The 20,153-nt window shown below is 31.1% G+C and overlaps 1 protein-coding gene across 1 annotated transcript in view; it reads left to right on the top strand.

Annotated features, from left to right (window-relative positions):
• LOC142329175 (potassium channel subfamily T member 1-like) overlaps window positions 1-20,153 on the top strand; it is a 64,270-nt gene that overhangs the window by 8,920 nt on the left and 35,197 nt on the right. Inside the window, exon 3 of the mRNA XM_075373562.1 lies at window positions 11,506-11,706. Coding sequence (XP_075229677.1) covers window positions 11,506-11,706 — 201 coding nt within the window. The remainder of the gene's footprint in view (window positions 1-11,505; window positions 11,707-20,153) is intronic.

The following is a 20,153-nucleotide window of genomic DNA, read 5'->3' as shown; positions in this document are numbered from 1 at the left end:
ATATCGAATTGAATGCAGCCGATCAGCCAACCTGGAAAAGTGCTTTGATGTTATTTGTTTTATCAACCACTTGGTTTAGAATTCTGATTACCATGACTGTTCTTCACAATCATAATTAGCTATTCTTCAGGAAAATCTATGACATATTACTTTAAAGCTTCTTTTTCTGTATTCACTAAGCTCAGGAATCTACATTATTTACCATTTGTTTGGATACATTTCCACACCACAATAGAAATAAGATTTCATGTTGTAGCATCCATGGCGCGTTGAGATTTTTTTTTGTTAAAGAGTGAAATCTCTCCCCCGGAGGCCTACTATAAAACACTCAAAACTGTTGTCGACAGGGATCGACATTATGGAAATTTACTAGAAATTCCCATAGGGAGTGGAAAAGGGTAGTTTTTCAACCAATCTGCAATTCGATCCCTTACACAGTTGTTTTAATTATACCAGGCAACAGAGTATTATTTAATAAGTCCTATTTTATAAAAAAAAACCTTTGAGACCGACAAATAAATCGCGTAATAGCAATGTAAGACCACGGTCTTTTAATGCTGCGGTCAAATGAAAATCAGTAACTGTAGTACATGAACAACAGAATGTTGTTCTTTAAAGACCGTTCAGTTGAGACTTATCCTTCGCCAATATTCGTTGACGACGACCTATTAGAAAACGCACATCGAAATCGTACGTAAATCGATTCACCGCACTCTCTGCGAGTGGTCAGTGTTACACCAGCCCTTACACCCACTACCATAACGGGTACAGACTCAGTATTTAGGTTACCCATAAAAAGTGCCCAATCCATTCTACCTAGACCTGATGAAGCATTATCATAACAAACCCATTTCATTAGTAGATCTGATTTTACCTAACCATTTACTGTCCTGTCATTTCAACACTCAACATTTCCTTGCCTAACATTTACTTGCCTAGTATTTTGTGGCCTAGTATTTCCTCACATAATTATGACATCGTAGTCATTGAATTGAACATTTGATCAGCATAAGGATTCATACGTTTCTATATGGTTTTGCTAATAGGTAGTTGTTGTCGAATAGAGGTGAAGGAATACGTCTCACTCAAAGGTCTTATTATTAAGTCTTTCATGCTTCAACAACTTTACGATGTTGTTAAATGTATTTGTAGGATTTAATGCTTTTCCCCTGATATCCGGCATCATTAAATGAGCGCCGGTTATCTTGAGTACTTTCCTTGGTTGTCCTCAAATCGCTGTTATACGATTTATCTGTTGATCTCAAGCCTGGATTTTTATAAAACAGCAATTGTAACAAAAGAGTATGAGATAAAATTTGCTCCCATCGTCGAATATCGTATACCATATTAGCTTTCTCAAACTTTATAAACCGTACAATCCATAGATTGTACAATCAGTAGAAGTAAATAGTATTTTTACTCCAATATATAAAATGTCATATTACAATTACTTATAAATTACAATAAGTTACGCAATATGTTTTTTCGGTTTTATAAATCTTATAACAACAAATTGTCGAATCGGGTATTTAATCTTCATAAGCATTTTTTAAATACCCTCCTTATATGGTTTCACAGCTTCCTCGATATTAGTTAGGATTTTAAATGCAACATTTTCGTTGCCACAACTTGGACAACCAAGTTATTACGTACTAACTAATAGTACTAAACAAATAGTATTAAAACAAATACTATTAGTACTATTAATACTATTAGTACTAACTAATAGTATTAAAACAAATTTAAACTAAAGTATTAACCTAATAGAATATTAATAATAATAAAATCTGAACAATTAGAATGATAGACTCATGAAACAAGTAAGAAGAGTGGAATGAGAACAAAGGTGTGCGGGAATCCTATCGAAAGCTTTTAGAAATGCACAAAAATTTACAGGATCGGTGGGAGAGTAAAGTGGAAGGCCGCTGCAATATAGGTTGATGAAGACTAACATTAAGAAAATAAGAGAATTTTTACTTAAATTATGACCGTTAACATAAAAAAATCTGATATGGTCACCACATGACTTCCTTGTACGCCTATTAAATTACATTACGCATTTTTTTTTTAGTAAAAAGTACATAAAATTTTATTTCATTAATAACTTCTGATACTTTTCATTTTTTTTAATATTATTATTGAATATTATTTATCGTAATTTCTTTTTTACAATCAGGTAAATAATTATTAATAAATCAATATATTTAAGTTAAAAAAAAAGGAGATGAAGTCGGATTTGAACCGCTGTGCCCGTGTAAGATTCAAGTCTTAAAAATACGATAAGTTTATTTAAAAGAAACATAAAAGTAAAAATAATTTAAAAAAACTAGGTGGGAGAGTAAAGTGGAAGGGTGCTGCAATATAGGTTGATGAAGACTAACATTAAGAAAATATTCCAGAAAGGTCTGAAAAAAGAATAACCTGAGAAAATGTTTGCCATCAGAATGGAGACACCAGGCGCAAAGAATATTGATGGCTTCTTAGAGGACAACTAAAGGCTGAAATCCAAGCCCTAATTGAAATGGACGTATTAACCTAATAGAAAGTAATATTAATTATAATAAAATTTGAAGTCTTAGAACGATACACTGATGAAACAAGTAAGAAGAGTGGAATGAGAACAAAGGTGTGCGGGAATCCTATCGAAAGCTTTTAGATATGCACAAAAATTTACAGGATCGGTGGGAGAGTAAAGTGGAAGGCCGCTGCAATATAGGTTGATTAAGACTAACATTAAGAAAATATTCCAGAAAGGTTTGAAAAATAACGTGAGAAAAGTTTTGCCATCAGAATGGAGACACCAGGCGCAAAGAATATTGATGGCTTCTTAGAGGACAACTAAAGGCTGAAATCCAAGCCCTAATTGAAATGGACGTATTAACCTAATAGAAAGTAATATTAATTATAATAAAATTTGAAGTCTTAGAACGATACACTGATGAAACAAGTAAGAAGAGTGGAATGAGAACAAAGGTGTGCGGGAATCCTATCGAAAGCTTTTAGATATGCACAAAAATTTACAGGATCGGTGGGAGAGTAAAGTGGAAGGCCGCTGCAATATAGGTTGATTAAGACTAACATTAAGAAAATATTCCAGAAAGGTTTGAAAAATAACGTGAGAAAAGTTTTGCCATCAGAATGGAGACACCAGGCGCACAGAATATTGATGGCTTCTTAGAGGACTATATGCTGGAGTAAGTAACAGCAACGAACAAGTAAAATGTATCAATGTTAAGGTATGGTAGGTAGTTGTGAATGTTAAGTGTACTGAATTTGAATGTTAATTTTGTGAATATAATTGTACTGTGATTAATTTAACGTATGAATGTTAATTTAAAAATGTATGAATGTTAATGGTAGTTGTGAATGTTAAGTGTACTGAATTTGAATGTTAATTTTGTAAATGTAATTGTACTGTGGGATTAAATAATAATAATAACATGTAACAGTGCACACCAGTAGGAAGTTTGTAAATAGTTGTGAATGTTAAGTGTACTGAATTTGAATGTTAATTTTGTAAATGTAATTGTACTGTGATTAATTTAACGTTATGAATGTTAATTTTAAAATGTATGATGTTAATGGTAGTTGTGAATGTTAAGTGTACTGAATTTGAATGTTAATTTTGTAAATGTAATTGTTAAATTTGTTTGTGCGATTAAATAATAATAATTAATAATAATAATAATAATAATAATAATAATAATAATGTGTGTAACAGTGCACCCTAGTAGGAAGTTTGAAAATACCTCATTCATGACATGCTCATCCTGTCATTTAAAAAAATACACCTTCCTCGATGATTGTGTTCAGATGAACACAATGATTGTGTTATCATCACCTGGATGATAACACAATTGCAGATAGGTTGAAAAACGTTCGACAGTATGGGTGCACTGCAGGTAAAGAATAAAGAAATATATCTCTATATTTAAAAAAAAAAACAAGTACAAGAAAATTTTATATATAATTAGTTATTAGTAATTTATATACATGGTGAAATAATTTTCAATAGTTACTAATGATTGACAAGGGTATTTATACTGTAATTTTGGTAATGAGCAGCCTTTTGTTATTTAATGGAAATTTTTACTACTACTACTACTGCAACTACATCTACAACTACAACTATTAGTAAATTTATGTTCTAAGTTGCCAAGTTTTTTCGTAGTTTCAATTTTGTCAACTAAGTTCATTTTGTGTTGTAATTCTGTTTCTAAAGCTCTTAGTGTGTCATTTTGGGATATGTTTTCTTGTTCCATAAGATTTATATGGTAAAGGGCTGCAGGCGCCTGGTGTTGGTATAGTAGGAATTCTTTTTGAAGCCGTTGGATGTGTTGGAAATCGAGAGTGGTTTCTTCACGAAGACGTTGGAGTTCATCTAGGAGATCGTCTATCGTTTCTAATTGTTCATTTTTTTTACCTTTTTTTCTAAAGATAATTCTAAAAATGTTAATTATGCAAGACATAACTTATATATATACAATATGACTAATATATATATCGTAAGCTGATTGTATTTACCTTTATCAGAGTTTTCTTAAGGTGCTATCTATAGCGTTTTACAGTTTTTTTTAAATTGTTTTATAGTAATATTTTATTTAGAAAACGACGTTGCTATAGAATCCAAGAGTTAACAATTTGAACACAATAAACAGATTTAATAAAATTACGTTGCTCGGTGACCTAACTATAATAAATTATTAAAAAAAAAAAAGATTAAAAATAATAATAGTAGTAATAATAAATTAAAATCAGAAATAATTAGAAAATATTCATGTTTTTCTAGTCAATATACAAAAAAATCTCTTACCAACAAGTGAATTTGATGCGTTGAAGGGTTTTCGGAATTAATTTCCATCCTAAGGTACTCGCATATTTGTAACAATAATAAAACTTCACATATTAATTATGAAAGTTGTAATATTTGCATAATTACATCAGTTGATCGTCGTATGTTTTAAAATTATGTCAACGTGAACGTCATGTGAACTTATTATAACAAAATTATTATAAATTCCTGTTTTTATTTGCAAAGTCAAATCAGAATAACATCTTTCTTTTCCACTCATTTTTTAAAGATATTAATTTTAAGCTACAGAATTCAGAATTTTATTTTAATTTTTAACTGATGCTGTTCCTTTACGGTATGTGAATAGTTAAGTTTATTAAATTCATTCGTTGACTATGATCACAATTATAATTTTATTCTGATTGAAGGAGATTGTTTCATGTTCAAATTATAAATGGAATTCAAGTCAAATAAAAATGTTCGAAATGAATAATGGGATTGAAAATTCTTTGAATACTGTCAAATAAAATAAACAAAAAAAAGCGTGTACAATTGTTATTTACTTTTTAATAACTGAAAACTACGTTTATACATGTTTTATTAGAGTATAGAAAAGCTTTATAAATCTATAGATATTATAAAATTCAGAGATTAATAGTATCAAAATTGATAAAAAAAAAAAAAATGGGCGTAGAGAGAATAAGGGTCACTATTTTTTGTTTGAAATATTTAGTTTTTCTCATGAAAATTCAGAAAAATCCTAAAGATTAAAATAATCATTATTCTTTAAGATTCCTTTTTCAACGTAAGGGAGAATGAAACAGAGGTAAACATTTTATTTCCAAAGCAAAAAATAATTATACCAATTTATTTAAACCTTTCTAAATAATTTGGAATTTGATGTTTTTATATGAAGATTTATATCAAATTTTTAATATTTCAAGTTAAAAATTTTGATTTTTTAAAAAAAATAGTATGATATTTTTTTCATAGATGAGTACTCAATTTGTATCGTATTGTTAAATTTAAATTGTAAAATATTATACCAGTTTGTCCTTTGCTTCTTCTAGTTAAATAAGAACTATTGTCCCTAAAAAATTATTTTTCTCAATGAAATCACACGTTTTAAGTATACTTTCTATAACTCAGATCAGTTCTGTAGGTATAATAAATTAAGAAAAATCAAGTGGATAGATACTACTAATGTCACTAAACCCTATCTTTCATTCGTTTGGATTTGCTTTTCACGTTTACTGCCAAAAAAAAACGAGCATTCTTCTGAGGAAATCAAAAATTGAAATATTTACAAACGTCATAACTAAATTATTTTTCATCGTAAAGAATAAATTTTTTTTTGTCTACAGTCATTTGACTGATTTGATGCATCTTTCCAAGATTTCCAATCTAGTGCTAGTCGTTTCATTTCGTTATACCCCCTATATTTTACATCCCTAACAATTTGTTTTACATATTCCAAACGTTGCCTGCCTGCACTATGTTTTCCTTCTACCTGTCCCTCCAATATTAAAGCGACTATTCCAGTATGCCTTAATATGTGGCCTATAAGTCTGTCTCTTCTTTTAACTACACTTTTCCAAATTCTTCTTTCTTCATCGATTTGCCGCAATACCTCTTCATTTGTTACTTTATCCACCCATCTGATTTTAAAATTCTCTTATAGCATCACATTTCAAGAGCTTCTAATCTTTACTTCTCAGGTATTCCGATCGTCGATTAATTTTTGATGTAAACAAATTATATTTCTGACTGAAGGCTCGTTTCGCCTGTGCTATTCGGCATTTTATATCGCTCCTGCTTCGTTCATCTTTACTAATTCTACTTCTCAAATAACAAAATTCTTCTACCTCAATAATTTTTTCTTTTCCTATTTTTACATTCAATGGTCCATCTTCTAAAGAATAAATAATAGAACTAAACTGCAGGGAATTTAATAAGTTTTAAAAAAGGTTATAGATATTCTTTTACTAAAATCAGTTACTTTTTATATACATATGCAAAAAATCATCTTTATTCCCATTCACCGCACTTAACTCTTTAACAGATAAGTCTATTAGAAACGTAGAACTTTCTGGAATCCTTTATAAATAATTAAAGATGAACATTTCAAACAAAACTAAATTAATGAATGACCTCTCTTTCCTTATTCTGTATCTATTTTTACAATATTAGAATGAAATCCCAATAATTTATCGATACAAGAATTTAACCCTAGTAAATTTAATAATTAATTTTTTTGTAAAATCATTTTAAAGGAAATTCGTGTGCGTCCTGTTAAAAAAATTAAAATTGCATCCTTTATTCTGGTAAAAGATTTTCGTTTTAAAAAAAGTTTTTTCAAATATATCATTTCCTTATCAGTGTGAAGTGACTAAATTATAAAATTTTATGTGATTTGGTTACGGATTAGGTAAGTTATTTGACTTTTTTATAAGTTAAATATTTTTCAAGTGAAAAGTGAAATTTTTTATTATTTTTTCTGGTTTTGGTGGGTTGTATTGTGATTGGAATGGATTGTCTTTACAATACAATATAACGGAGTGAATTAAACTTAACATTTTTTAAGTGAATAAGTTATTTTAAGGTTATATATTATATAAGTTACAGTAAAATATTTTAAGTTATACTGACAAGCTTTGGCTTGTCAGTTACGTCATACTCAGACGAAAGTAAACAAGAACTTAGATTTATTTTCGTTTAATAAATCTTCAGTAGTGAAATATTCTAAGTCAAACGAAGTGTTATAGGGGTTCCAGTTTCAGAACTATAACTTTTTCCCTATAGCTCCGATTCCAAAATATCTATCCGAATCATAAAATTGCCTATCCCCAGACCCCCCATCCCCCAATTTTTTTGGGGCCCCCCATTTTGGAACCCCTAAAATGGGGTTCCATCATGTGTGGGTACTTGTTGGAAAAGGAATTGTCTCCAGAGTGTAACTAGCTATAATGCGTCGCCGAGGCTCACTCCCGACGGAAGATATGGCCTCCCAAAGTGGTAGTTTTTCGAAGGCATCCACGTCGAAGAAAGTAGAAGTAAAGGGGAAAAAAGAGCACATCAGGGTTCATCAGAAGAAGAGGAACCTTCGCCTGGAAGTTTGGGGAGCCTGACCTATCAGTTGGGATTGGTCATGATCTCCCTTAAGCAACATATGGGAGCCCGGGTATCCAAGTATATTAACGAACATGAGCAGGAATTGAAAAAAATATATACTTGGGGTTGAAATCGTTGATAGAAATGTCTCCCCCATTGGCGTCAGCCACTCAGGCTACACAGACAGACACAGTGGCTATGGAGGTGGACATGGAGGCAGTATTGTCTGGAGATTTGTCAGACATGAAATTAATAGAGCTCTTACCGAGGAAATGGCCAAATACATTGCGAGAAAGAATTTTAAACATCACAGAAGTTCCTGCGGAAGCGGGAGATACTTGTAGAATTAATGACAGCAAAAGTCAATAGAGCAGAGGATAGTGAAGGTAGTCGTTTAAAGTATAAGGCGGGCGATATATTAAAGGTTGAAATTTCCATTATTGGAGAAGAAACAGTTGAAGTCAGAAGAAGTAAATATAAAATATACTATGATTCAAGAGCAGCGGAGAAAATAAGAATGAACATCGTTCTTAAGGCAATTAGCAAGGTTTTACAACAATCACCGGGGACTGCATTTTTACTGCTGCCCGGAAGCATTGGTAATTATACCAAAAAGGCATTGTAATATATAACAAAAGACCAGGTGGAGCCGGTTAGAGTATTGACACTCCATGCAGATACACAGGCAAGACAGTTAAGGCCGGGACAAGCGGCAATAAAGAAGGCCACTCCACCTGCGGAGGAGAGCCGCACAGTGATAGTAAAAGCAGTGGGTAAGTTGTATGCTGAACTACTCAAAACAATGAAATCTGCGGTAAATAGTGACGAGGCCAATGACATCATATCCCTCAGAAAAGGTAGGAATGAGGAGTTACATGTCCGCATCAAGGGGGCTCAAAGTGCAGCAGATTTTACTAGTACGCTCAGGGATAAAGCCGCGGACCTGCAAGTAGACTTAAAAACTAGAGCAGATAGAAGAACAATAGTGCACATAAGGGACATTGAAATGGATACTCCAGAACAGGAGATACTGGCAGCAATAATGAATAGGGCAGGGGATGGTGAAGAGGTTAAAATTACATCCATAAGACCAGGGTATGATGAAACACAGAATGCTACGGCAGTCACGTCCTACAGAGCAGCATGCAGATTGGTTCACCAAAGAATAAAGATAGGATGGGTCAATTGTAGGGCGTACATACGAGAAGATCAAGAAAGGTGTTTCAGATGTTGGAGCACGGGACATCGCAGGAGTGAGTGTAACGGCCCAGATAGATTGAACTTTGCTTCAATTGTGGGGGCAAAGGTCACAAAATTGCAGATTGTAAAGAGCTCAGTAGCTGTCTTAACTGCGGGAGCCAGGATCACCGAACAGGGGCTTGGGCATGTTTAAAAAATCAAAATGCTTAGGGCTCTCCTAGTTAATACTAATCGGAGTTCTATGTCATGTGATTTGGTCAGTGAACTGGCGGTGTCACAGAGGACCGACTTGTTGGTGGTTACAGTACCCAACATTTATGTAGCAGCAAGAGCGGGCTGGATAGCCGATACAGAAGGGGATGTAGTGGTGAGAGATATCAGTGGGAGAATAGCCTGGAGGAAAACTGCGAGATCGAAAGAAATAGTGGCAATTGAATCCGACTCTATACTCGTAATTGCAGTATATATTTCGCCTAATTGTGAGTTGAGTGAATTTGTGAGATGCATGGATACCATACAAAGAATAACTACTAGAAATAGGAAGAAATTTATACTCCTGGGGGATTTTAACTGTAAATCAGTGGCTACAGGGTGTGCTTACACAAATAGAAGAGGTGAAATATTGACGGACACTATGAGCTCTATTGGCGGTCATTGTGTCAATGACAGTAACCCCACCTATCAGGCGAGAGGGCACTCGTCGGTTCTGGACCTTACAATCCTGGACAACAGGTGGAGAGGGGAGCAATGGGACTGGCGAGTATTACCTCACGCCAGTGATCATTTAGCGACCAGAATTTGTATTGATGATTCGATGTTTGCTACTATAGAAAGACTGTTACCCCAGAAGTTTATGGCAGAAGAGATTGAAAGAATAGTTAGTAGGACATCCACGAGGCTCATAAATATGACTGAATTAACACCGCTGGTGCTGACCAATGTAGTCAAACAAGAGATGGAAAGGGAGGAGAGACACAGAAAGGGAGGAGCAGAAAGAGAAGCTCAGCATATTGGTGGTCAAAGCAAATAGAGACCCTAAGAGATAAGTTACAAAAATCCAGTAGAAAGAAACAACGACTCAGGATCACAGGTGAACAAGAATATGAGGCAGCGGCCCTTGTATATATTAAAGATAGACGATCATTAAATAGGGCTATTAGGACAGCAAAGAGAAATCGCTGGCGGGTATTGTGTGAGGAGTTATTCAACGACCCCTGGGGACAGGCGTATAAAATAATTACAAAGAGATTTGGCAGGCGCCTGGCTATTTTAAGTAGGTCGCAAGCGGAACAGGAAATTAGTGAGTTATTTCCTTGTACAGAAGAGGTGATCGAGGGAATCATTAATTGTGACAGCAGGAGGTTCACTCTTGGAGAATTAATCGCAGCGGTCGGGCATCTTGGGAATAAAAAGAGCCCCGGATTGGACGGGATTCCTGCGGCGCTCCTAAAGGGTCTAGTTAGGAGAGTCCCATGGGAAATGCTGGAGATTACCAGTCAGGGCCTGGAGAATAGAAATTTCCCGGCGTGCTGGAAAGAAGCCAGAATTGTGTTCCTTCAGAAGGGTCCAAAGGAAAATGGAGATATATCTTACAGACCACTTAGCCTCCTTAATACCTTGGGTAAGGTAGTGGAAAAAATGGCATTAATAAATAATTAATAAATAGCATTAATGTGATGATTGTTTTCAGGTTTCTTGTGTAAAAGTTTCTTTTGGAAAGGATTTTTAGTTTGCACAAGACTTTCATACACATTCTATCTCACGCAGTTTCCAGTATTTTTCTACTATGTCGGTCAAGTCAGGACACCAATGTTTTATTCTTTCAAAATACATAATCAAAATACAAAAATTGGAGATGTGGGGCATCATGTTGATAGTTGTCCTGTTGAAAAGGCGGGTGGCTCACCAACTTGTGCAAATTTTCCAAGTTTAGAAAGCCGGCTGGACACAATAGTAAGTCGATTGATTGTCCCACATACTAGTGAACACGGGACTTATTAATTGAATTGAGAGGTTGTTTGGAATTTTAGTTGTGAGTTTTATCATTTGTTTTAATTTGTATTTTACTTTAGTCTTGTAGGTTTTATTTGTTGGTTATGTTGTTCTCTTTAGTGCTCTTTCTTTTAAAGAACACTTTCTTTTTAAGTTTGTTTTAATGTAGTAAATACAACCTGAAATGTATACTATGTTTTATGTTAAAATTCAGCTGGATAGGTATATATGCTTTGGACTGAAATAAAAAAGGATATTGTTATTTATCTGTTAATACACATGTACATGTATGATAGATAACATACAATGAATAAATAATAACTATGGTTTAAATTCGTTATACTACTCTATTTAGTTAAAATACAAATATATTAAAGTAATAAGTTTTACTCTAATTAATTTTTTTATAGGATTATTATGTGGTGCTATTATCTCCTATGGAGTTAGATACTACAATGAGAATGATTCTTCAAGTACAAATTTGGGCACAAAGAGTCATTTATATTCAGGGTTCCTGCTTAAAAGATGTTGATCTAGCAAAAGCTCGTATGAATGAAGCTGAGGCATGTTTTGTTCTAGCTGCACGCAATTATGCTGATAAAACAGCTGCTGTAAGTTAAACTTATATATTTTCTTTCAGGTTTCATATTTATGGTATTATTTTATATTAATTAGAATAAAAAAATTAAATAGATTTTTTAACTTAGAATTAAAGTAATGCATCAGTTTGTTTCTGAAAAAAAAAATGGTACTTTTTTAAATCAACTAAAAGACATCTCTTATAAGAAATCTGTATTTATAACAAATGGAAACATGTAAGGTAATATATTCCCTACACTCTAAATTGTAATGATTAGATAAAATTGTCACTTTTAATTATACAAATTACACTGCTAAACATAATTTTTGTTTCTTAACATGTGATACATGATTTTAATCTGTTTTTTGATGATGAAAACATATATGAACTCAGAACCTTTCTATCACCAACCATTTTTGAAAAGTTTAATTTTTAATTAATGGATTTTTTTTAAATTTTTCAGGATCTATTTTGTATTTTGTTAGTTCATTTTGTAATGTTTAACTTTATTAACATAATTTTTAAGCCATAAGTAAACAATTATATTTATGATAATAAAATAAACAATTATATGATTTAATTCTAGTCACATTATGACATCATATCTAATACTGAAGAGTGAGCCTTCATGGACAAGATTAATCGTGTCTGTGCAGGTCAAAACATGTAGCTGAAAACACAGCTGTGTTGTTTGTAGTAAGGACTGGATTTAGGAATGAATTAATTTTGTTCAGTCTTATTGATGTATTAATTTTGTGTCGTTATTAACAGTATTATGTATTAACAGTGTTGTAATGCCTCGAAATTGTGTAAATGATGAGAATGCCTTTTGTTATGTATGTGGTGAGTTTATCGTAAAATCAAATAGAAAACAATTATACCTTTAATTAAAAAAGCATATCATTTGTACTTTCAGTGTAAAATTGGTGATCAGGATAAGATGTGGGCTCCTCATATAGTATGCACTAATAGTTCTGTATATTTAAGAGGATGGCTGAAAGGAACACAAAAGGCTTTGCCCTTTAGTGTACCTATGGTTTGGCGTGAACCAAAGGATCATGTAACCGATTGTTACTTTTGTAAAATATTTTTACCTTCTCCTCATATCAAGCTAGGACTACTGAAAAATGTTGTTAAAGCAGTGAAGAAGGACAGTCCTGGATTTTTGCACATCAGGCAGAAATTTCCGAATGTAAGTGAAGGAAAAATTAAAGAAGGAATTTTGTTAGTCCTCAAATAAGAGAGTCGGTCAAAGATGATGTATTTAACTCAATGTTAAATAATGTAGAAAGTGCAGCTTGGGCTTCATTTAAAGATGTTTGCAAAAATTTTCTCGGCAAACAAAAATTCAACAATTACCACGATATTGTTAATCAACTTCTTACTTCATACAGAACTATGGGATGTAATATGTCTTTGAAACTTTGAAAATACATTTCCTCCACTCGGATCTGATTTTTTTTCCTGGACAACCTCAGAGATGTAAGTGATGAACATGATAAATGTTTCCACCAACACATATTTCAGTGATGGAAAGCCGCTGTGAAGGGAAATGGAATACTAACATGCTAGCCAATTATTGACATTAATTCGAAATGTGTCTGAGGTTATTTATAAAAGAAAAGCATCAACAAAATCATTCTAGCACAGGGATGGCCATGAAAAATTATAAATTTTACAGATTTTAACTATATTTTTCGATTATAATTATAATTACATTTTTCAAAACACAATTTTTTTTTTTGAAGTATAATTTATTTAAAACTAAGACTGATAGAAAAATTGTGTTTACAGATCTGTAATGTATGCAAAAAAGTAATTCAAGAAATGTTATCGCACTTGGAGAAACATTAAAAAACTTTTTTTGTCTATCGGTGTTATTTACTACAGCTTCCATCTCTTTGCAGACTTTTATTTAATGCATTTTATTTTTTTGTTTATTTTTATTCATTTAAGAAAAAAAAAATTGGTAATGTCTTTTAATAAGAAATATTAAATAAAAATCTGCCTAAGAAATTGAAATTGTAAATAATTTTTATAATTTAAAGAGATAACCATTTGATCTTATGGTTACAACTTAGAGTGCAGTGGACACTTTACCTTATATGTTTCCATTTCTTCTGATTAAAATGTATAAAGTTTAAGTGTGCACTCCTTTTTAAAACAACGATGAGCTAAAAGGTAGTTTCCCTAACTACTAATAAGAAAATAGTTAATGAAAAAAGTGTCTTATTATTACATTCTTTATTTGCATTAGAGGATGTGTTCAAAGTACTGTCCTTCTGACCTTATTCATTCATGTCAGCATCTAACCGCTGAGTTACACTTTTTTTTTTTATTAAGTTTTGTCCTAGTTCATAAAATCAACTGATTTTTCAGTCGATAGTTTGGGACACCTCATGTCATTTTCATTCAAAGATAATACCATATCTTCGGCATCTCCAAATAAAAAAAAGCATAAAATCGCATTAGCTGTTAAATATCCTATGCGTTCAGGAAAAAGTTTGATTGAGGTTGTCTATCTTGAAAAAGATAGGAAGAAGGTGGTATCCCATATTAGTCCCAATAATAGGAATAGCTAATGTCAAACATATGATTGTTTATTAGTTATTAACATCTCAAGATATAAATCACCTGTTACACTTAAATCCTTACATTCCTTTTTACGTGATCCCTCAACTAATAATAACATTAAGTTTCTTCTCTATAATTATACAGGAATTTTTAGACCACAGTTATGATAAATTAGTAATGGAGAATTAGGAAATCTTGCGAAAAAGTCTTCATTGATAGCAATAGTACTTTTATTATTTTTTTGTCAATACTGAAGCGTAAAATATTTGTACTAGTTTTCTGTACTTCAACGCTTTGTATTATCAACACACGTATAAAAATGAATTAAATAATAGTCATTATACAACACAAGATTTTGTATCTAACATGTTACACAACTTTTCTCACTGTAATTTGGGTGCTGATTTCAAATACGCTATTGAAATTGTGTTATCACATAAAGGTTTTTAAAAAGTTGTTTTTAAAACATCATTCAATTTAGCAAAACTTATTTTTAAATGATTAAATCATGGTCCTTCTTAGTCTAGTGCCTTTACAAAAATTTTCTCGAATTTGATGTGAATTAGCAACAGTATGATTTTACACTCTCATTTAATGATAAATGCTTTACATTAGCTACAAAGTTATGTTGCAATGGCCAATTCTATACTTGGTAATGTCTTTTGTATCTAAACTATTTCAAAGACAAAGAAAACAACAATATTTCATAAACCCACCTTGTAAACCAAGAAGTAATGCAACAATTTTCAGATCACTGCAAACTTGCCACATATGCTTTTTGTATTTTATTGATTCTAAGAATGATGGTAAGCTTAAGGAGGATATATATTTATGAGTCTGAAAATCAAGAAACTGCTTAAGGACTCAATAAATGGCAATAAACTTAACGAATATGAATTAGCTGCATCGAAGTCCTTCAAACATGTTGTTGGTGGTTTTTAGGCATCAGAAAAGATGAAAAGATGTTTTTTGGTTAGTAAGCTGTTAGAAAACTACAAATGTTTAGGATGCAGAATGTCGTTAAAAATTAATCTCCTACACTCCCACCTAGACTTTTTTTCCAAAAATTTGGGTTTTGTCAGTGATCAGGATATTCTGACCATGGAGCATCTGTACCATAAACCTAAGACAATTCCAATAATTTAAATTTTTGAAAGTTGTTATTTTAAAACCATTTCCAATGATTATGCATTTGTTGGTAAAAAATTGTATGTCTTATTCGTACGTATCTAATTTTGATAACAGTTTGAATTCAGCTCCCCAAAATTGGTTAAAATCACCATGTACGATTCCAGGTACACATAGATAAATCGATTACCATCAATTGCAAAACCAAAATTTATTGCTTGTTATAGAATCTAAAAAACAGACTTTTAGATCACCATGTATGAAAGATACTTAATAAAAAGGATATTTTTTTTTTAATTTTCAATTTTACACTAGTTCAAACTACAATTTTTTCTGTGTTGTATACTTTTTACACTGAATTAAATATTAATGAGTGAGTGCAGCTGGCTGTATGATTTTTTATAATCACTTATATGATACTATTATTTACATGAATTATAGCTGTTTTCATCTTCACCAATACAAATATTCGTAATGTTTTTTGTTTCTAGTCATATATTTAATACACATTTTTATTTTGCAGTATTGTAATAAAATAATTTTTTTGTTGAAACCTTAAAATGTGAAATATGTTTTTGTATGTTACCTTACCTTTTGCAGCATTTTTTTTGTTCACAGAGGTTTTTTTAGTTTATAGAAATCTGTAAGCACAAATAAATTGTCATCAGTGTTACCTAAGTATATTATTTTTATATAACTTCATAACATAGCACTGTTTATTGATTTCTTCTCATAGCACTCCTGTGGCAGTAACCACTTAATCAGATAAATTTGAAAAAAAAAAATTGAAAAAAACAGACATTTTGTTTAAAAATTTTTAACAGTTCCTCCAATCATCGAAAAAAAAAAAAACATTGATTACTATAGCAAGTGGTGAAAATATGGTAGCAGTAAAAATATGGTTAGAGTACAACATATATACGGAATAAGAATAGTTTGCAGCTACTATGCAGTTTAATAAGATTGATATTTATGTATTTGTGTGTTCTTGAATCCTTTCTAAAATTAATAAAGTAAATAAAGTAATGAGACTAGTTTTTTTTTTTAGCAGCAAAAGTGACAACACTGTAAAGTTACTAGTAAACATATGGCTGTATGAACAGCTGATTTATATTAAGTATTAATATTTTTAATCTATTGTTGCCATGTGATTTGTTTAAGTCTATACAGATTTTTTTATTAATCCTAATTTGACATGAAGGGGCGGTGGTAAAAATACTTTTTCTGGTTTAACTAGAGGCTCAGGAATGGTTTTTTTTTTACCAGGAGTTAAGTTCTCATGTTTCTTCCACTGTTTTACCACATTTATAACATTTCACCAGGAGTTAAATGTAATAAATTATTTCTTTCATAATTTCATGACAGATTGGTACAGAAGGGTTTATTACTATTGTAAAGTAGAACTACTTTTTATTTAAGCTATGCTTGCAGGAATCAATGAAAATGCACCACTTCTAAGATTTATGCAACTTGCCCTAATAATAACATAAGCTCATGATTATTTTACAATAAACTAAGTAATTTTCTTCAGCAAAGCGGGGAGAAAAATTTTTCTATCGGGTTCAATCACCTGAGATTTATATATTTAAATCCCAACCTTGCAATCTTGAGCCTAAACGTTTAGCTTAGTTTTTTGATAAGTTTAAATCTCTCATTTACCTTACTTTGTGATATAAGATGTGGCTTACTGGATTGTAATTCTAAGTCTCAATCATGATTGTTATCTTCCATTTTTTTATCAAATATCAAAACAAGTTTTCAGAAACCTTGGAAACTCTAATTGATTCACAATGACGTACAGGTCTGAGTACAGTTGGCTTAGATTTCTTAGAAATTTCATAGACATTAGTTTAACAGAAATAACAATTAAGTGATCTTTTGGTTCACATCAAACCATAAAGACACCAAATTGCAAGGCCTTTCATGTGCCTTTTAGTTATCCTCTTATTTTGATCGAAACAATTGTTAGTACATGTTATATGAGGAGCCAGTATCTTATCCTGATCACCAGTTTTACATTCAAAGTAAAATTAATAACATTTATTTATTATTGTTAATGAAATGAAATTTTAAATTTAAAAAAATAACCTACACGAGTTTTATAATTTCTTATTCTTAATGCACAACTTATTGTGTGTAACTTCTTCTGTAACGTAAAAATCCTTTATTTGAATACAACTTAATTATTGGTACATCATTACTTCCTTTAATAATATTATCCTTTCATATTATGTAATTTAAGAGTAATTTACACTTAAATCTATGAATATTATAAGATATTATGATCAGCATTACACTAACAACTTTATTTGTGATGACAGTTCTTGTAGAACTCTGATAATCAGCTTCCAACATAAGTTACAGTGGCTAGAATATCTGGCTTTTTGTAGAATAGGTTGTTTTTTAAATTTATCATTATTCATATTATTAAAGATTTCATGGAGTACTTTCTTTCTGTATTAGTATAATTTAATTGTACCTATTAATTAATGACTGAGTGCTCAGAAAATGTGTTTGTTTAATTTTTTATTAAATACTGGTAATATTTGTTTGGCAGAATGACAGCAGTATTTTCTAGCTATACTCAGAACTCTCTTCGGCACATGTTATTTATCCTACATACAGAATGTCCCACGAGGAAACTGATACTTCACAGGTGTATTCCTCTCATCAAAATAATGAAAGAAGTTCACATAAACGTAGGTCTGGAAACGCTTTGGTAACGAATTACAGTTAGCAAGAGATTTCGCCCAGAATTCAGCACCCCAGTGAAATGAGGTCGTAGTGAAATTTTTAAGATGTTGATTGAGGGCAAAATTAATGGTTTCCTATGTTTTTTGACCTGAAAAAATTGAATAAAATAGTCCCAGAACTGTATTTCTAGTAGTGAAAATGTTTTTGTCTGAAATTGTTTTTTTAGGTGCGCAATAGAATACATTTTTTAAATGACTATTGTAAAATAGAGAATTTAATTCTAATTCTAAAAACAGTAATGTAAATATAAATAAGTCCAATAAAAATGAAATAAATTTTTTTTAGGTGCGCAATAAAATACATTTTTTAAATGACTAATAAATTTGTAAAATAGAGAATTTAATTCTAAAAACAGTAATGTAAATATAAATAAGTCCAATAAAAATGAAATAAATGTTTTAAAAAAACAAATTTTACTGAAGAAGAAATAGAAATGGCTTGCATAAAAATTATTATTTTTAAATTTAATTTCCATATCTTGCAGATAGTATTCAAAATGATCTCCTTGATAGTTTATGCAAAATCTAGTATAACATGTTACATCAAAGGATGTTTTTCTAATAGTGTCGGTTGTTCTTAAGATATTCAAAATCATTTAAAATTTGATTTAATAATTCTTCTTTGTTTCAAATTTTTCTTCTTTGTTCCTTTAAATGACCCCAAAGGTAATAGTCTCAGGGATTTAAATCGGGAGACCTAGGAAGTCAGTTTGGACCCACCTTAACCAATCCATCTGCCTGGAAAACTAATATTAAATGCGGCCTAACGTCTTATGAATAATAAGGTGGTTCACCGTCGTTGGAATAACATTTGTGCACGTTTTTCAGAGCAGAACTGGCAATTGGTTTTGTAAAAAATCTTTGTACACAAAACAAGAAAGGTGATTTTGAAAAATAAATGGTCCAATTAACTGGTCCCAACTATACCTCACCAAACATTTATTGAAAATCAAGTTTGAAACTTTGAATCTAGTTGCATTTGAATTTTCACTTGACCAGCTGTGACTGTTCTTCAAATTTTTTATTCTGTTTCTTGAAAAAAATCGGTTCATCAGTGAATAAAATGTAATGAGTAATATTTCAATTTTCTTGTACCCATCAACAAAAATTTTATCTTTATTCACTGTCACCTGATTGAAGATTTTGAACAGTTTGCAAACAATAAGGATAGCCTCTTCTTTCGTGCTCTCCAGACTGTACTGCGAGATATGCCTGTATGCCTGTTCAATTTGAAATTCTGTGAGTGCTGAGTTGAGAACTGCGCTGCATCATTTGAATGATTTCTTGTTCAACTTCATACTGCCCTACAGGATGTTCAATGGAACAAACAATCATTGGAAAAGAATCTTCATTCATATTCATGTTTTGTAGTCCAGTTATTTCCGAAATCAATATCTGCATATTCTTGATTTGGAAATTTGAATAGCATCTCCCTTTTTTTAAAAAAGCATGAATACTTTATACGTACATGCATATGTACATGCAAAAGGAGCATGCACACTACATAAATCACAGATAAGAGACTAGTTATGATTAATAATAAGTAAGTTTTTGAACAGCTGAACAATAACTTCGATTCAAATTTTGTTTCTGAAAAGAACACCGTTGCCAACTTTAGATTTTCTATAAACTTAAAGAACTTCAATGAATACCATATTCTTGAAATCCTGTTTTTGTAGAATGTTTTATAATTGTTTTGTAAGTACTTACTTAATTAAATACAATACTATGTGTTTATTAGTAACTGTATTTTTTAAACAAAAATTGAAAGGATTGCAAAAATTTTCAGAATAGGTCATTTCATTTATTTTTTGTTCTGTTTCTTCAGTAAAATTTGATTTTTTAAAACATTTGATGTTTATTGGACTTATTATTTTTATTGGACATCACTATTTTTAAAATTAAATCTTCTGTAAGTCTTTTTAATAAAGCACATTTATTAGTCGTTTAAAAAGGTTATTTTATTACAAAGCTAAAAAAAATGGTTTTCAGACAAAATATTTTTCAGTTTTACTTTGAATAT

This window comes from Lycorma delicatula, chromosome 8 (genome assembly GCF_047948215.1).
Source record: "Lycorma delicatula isolate Av1 chromosome 8, ASM4794821v1, whole genome shotgun sequence".
Lineage (NCBI taxonomy): Eukaryota > Metazoa > Arthropoda > Insecta > Hemiptera > Fulgoridae > Lycorma > Lycorma delicatula.
Note: the sequence above shows the minus strand (reverse complement) of the source record. Positions and strands in the feature narration are given on the sequence as shown.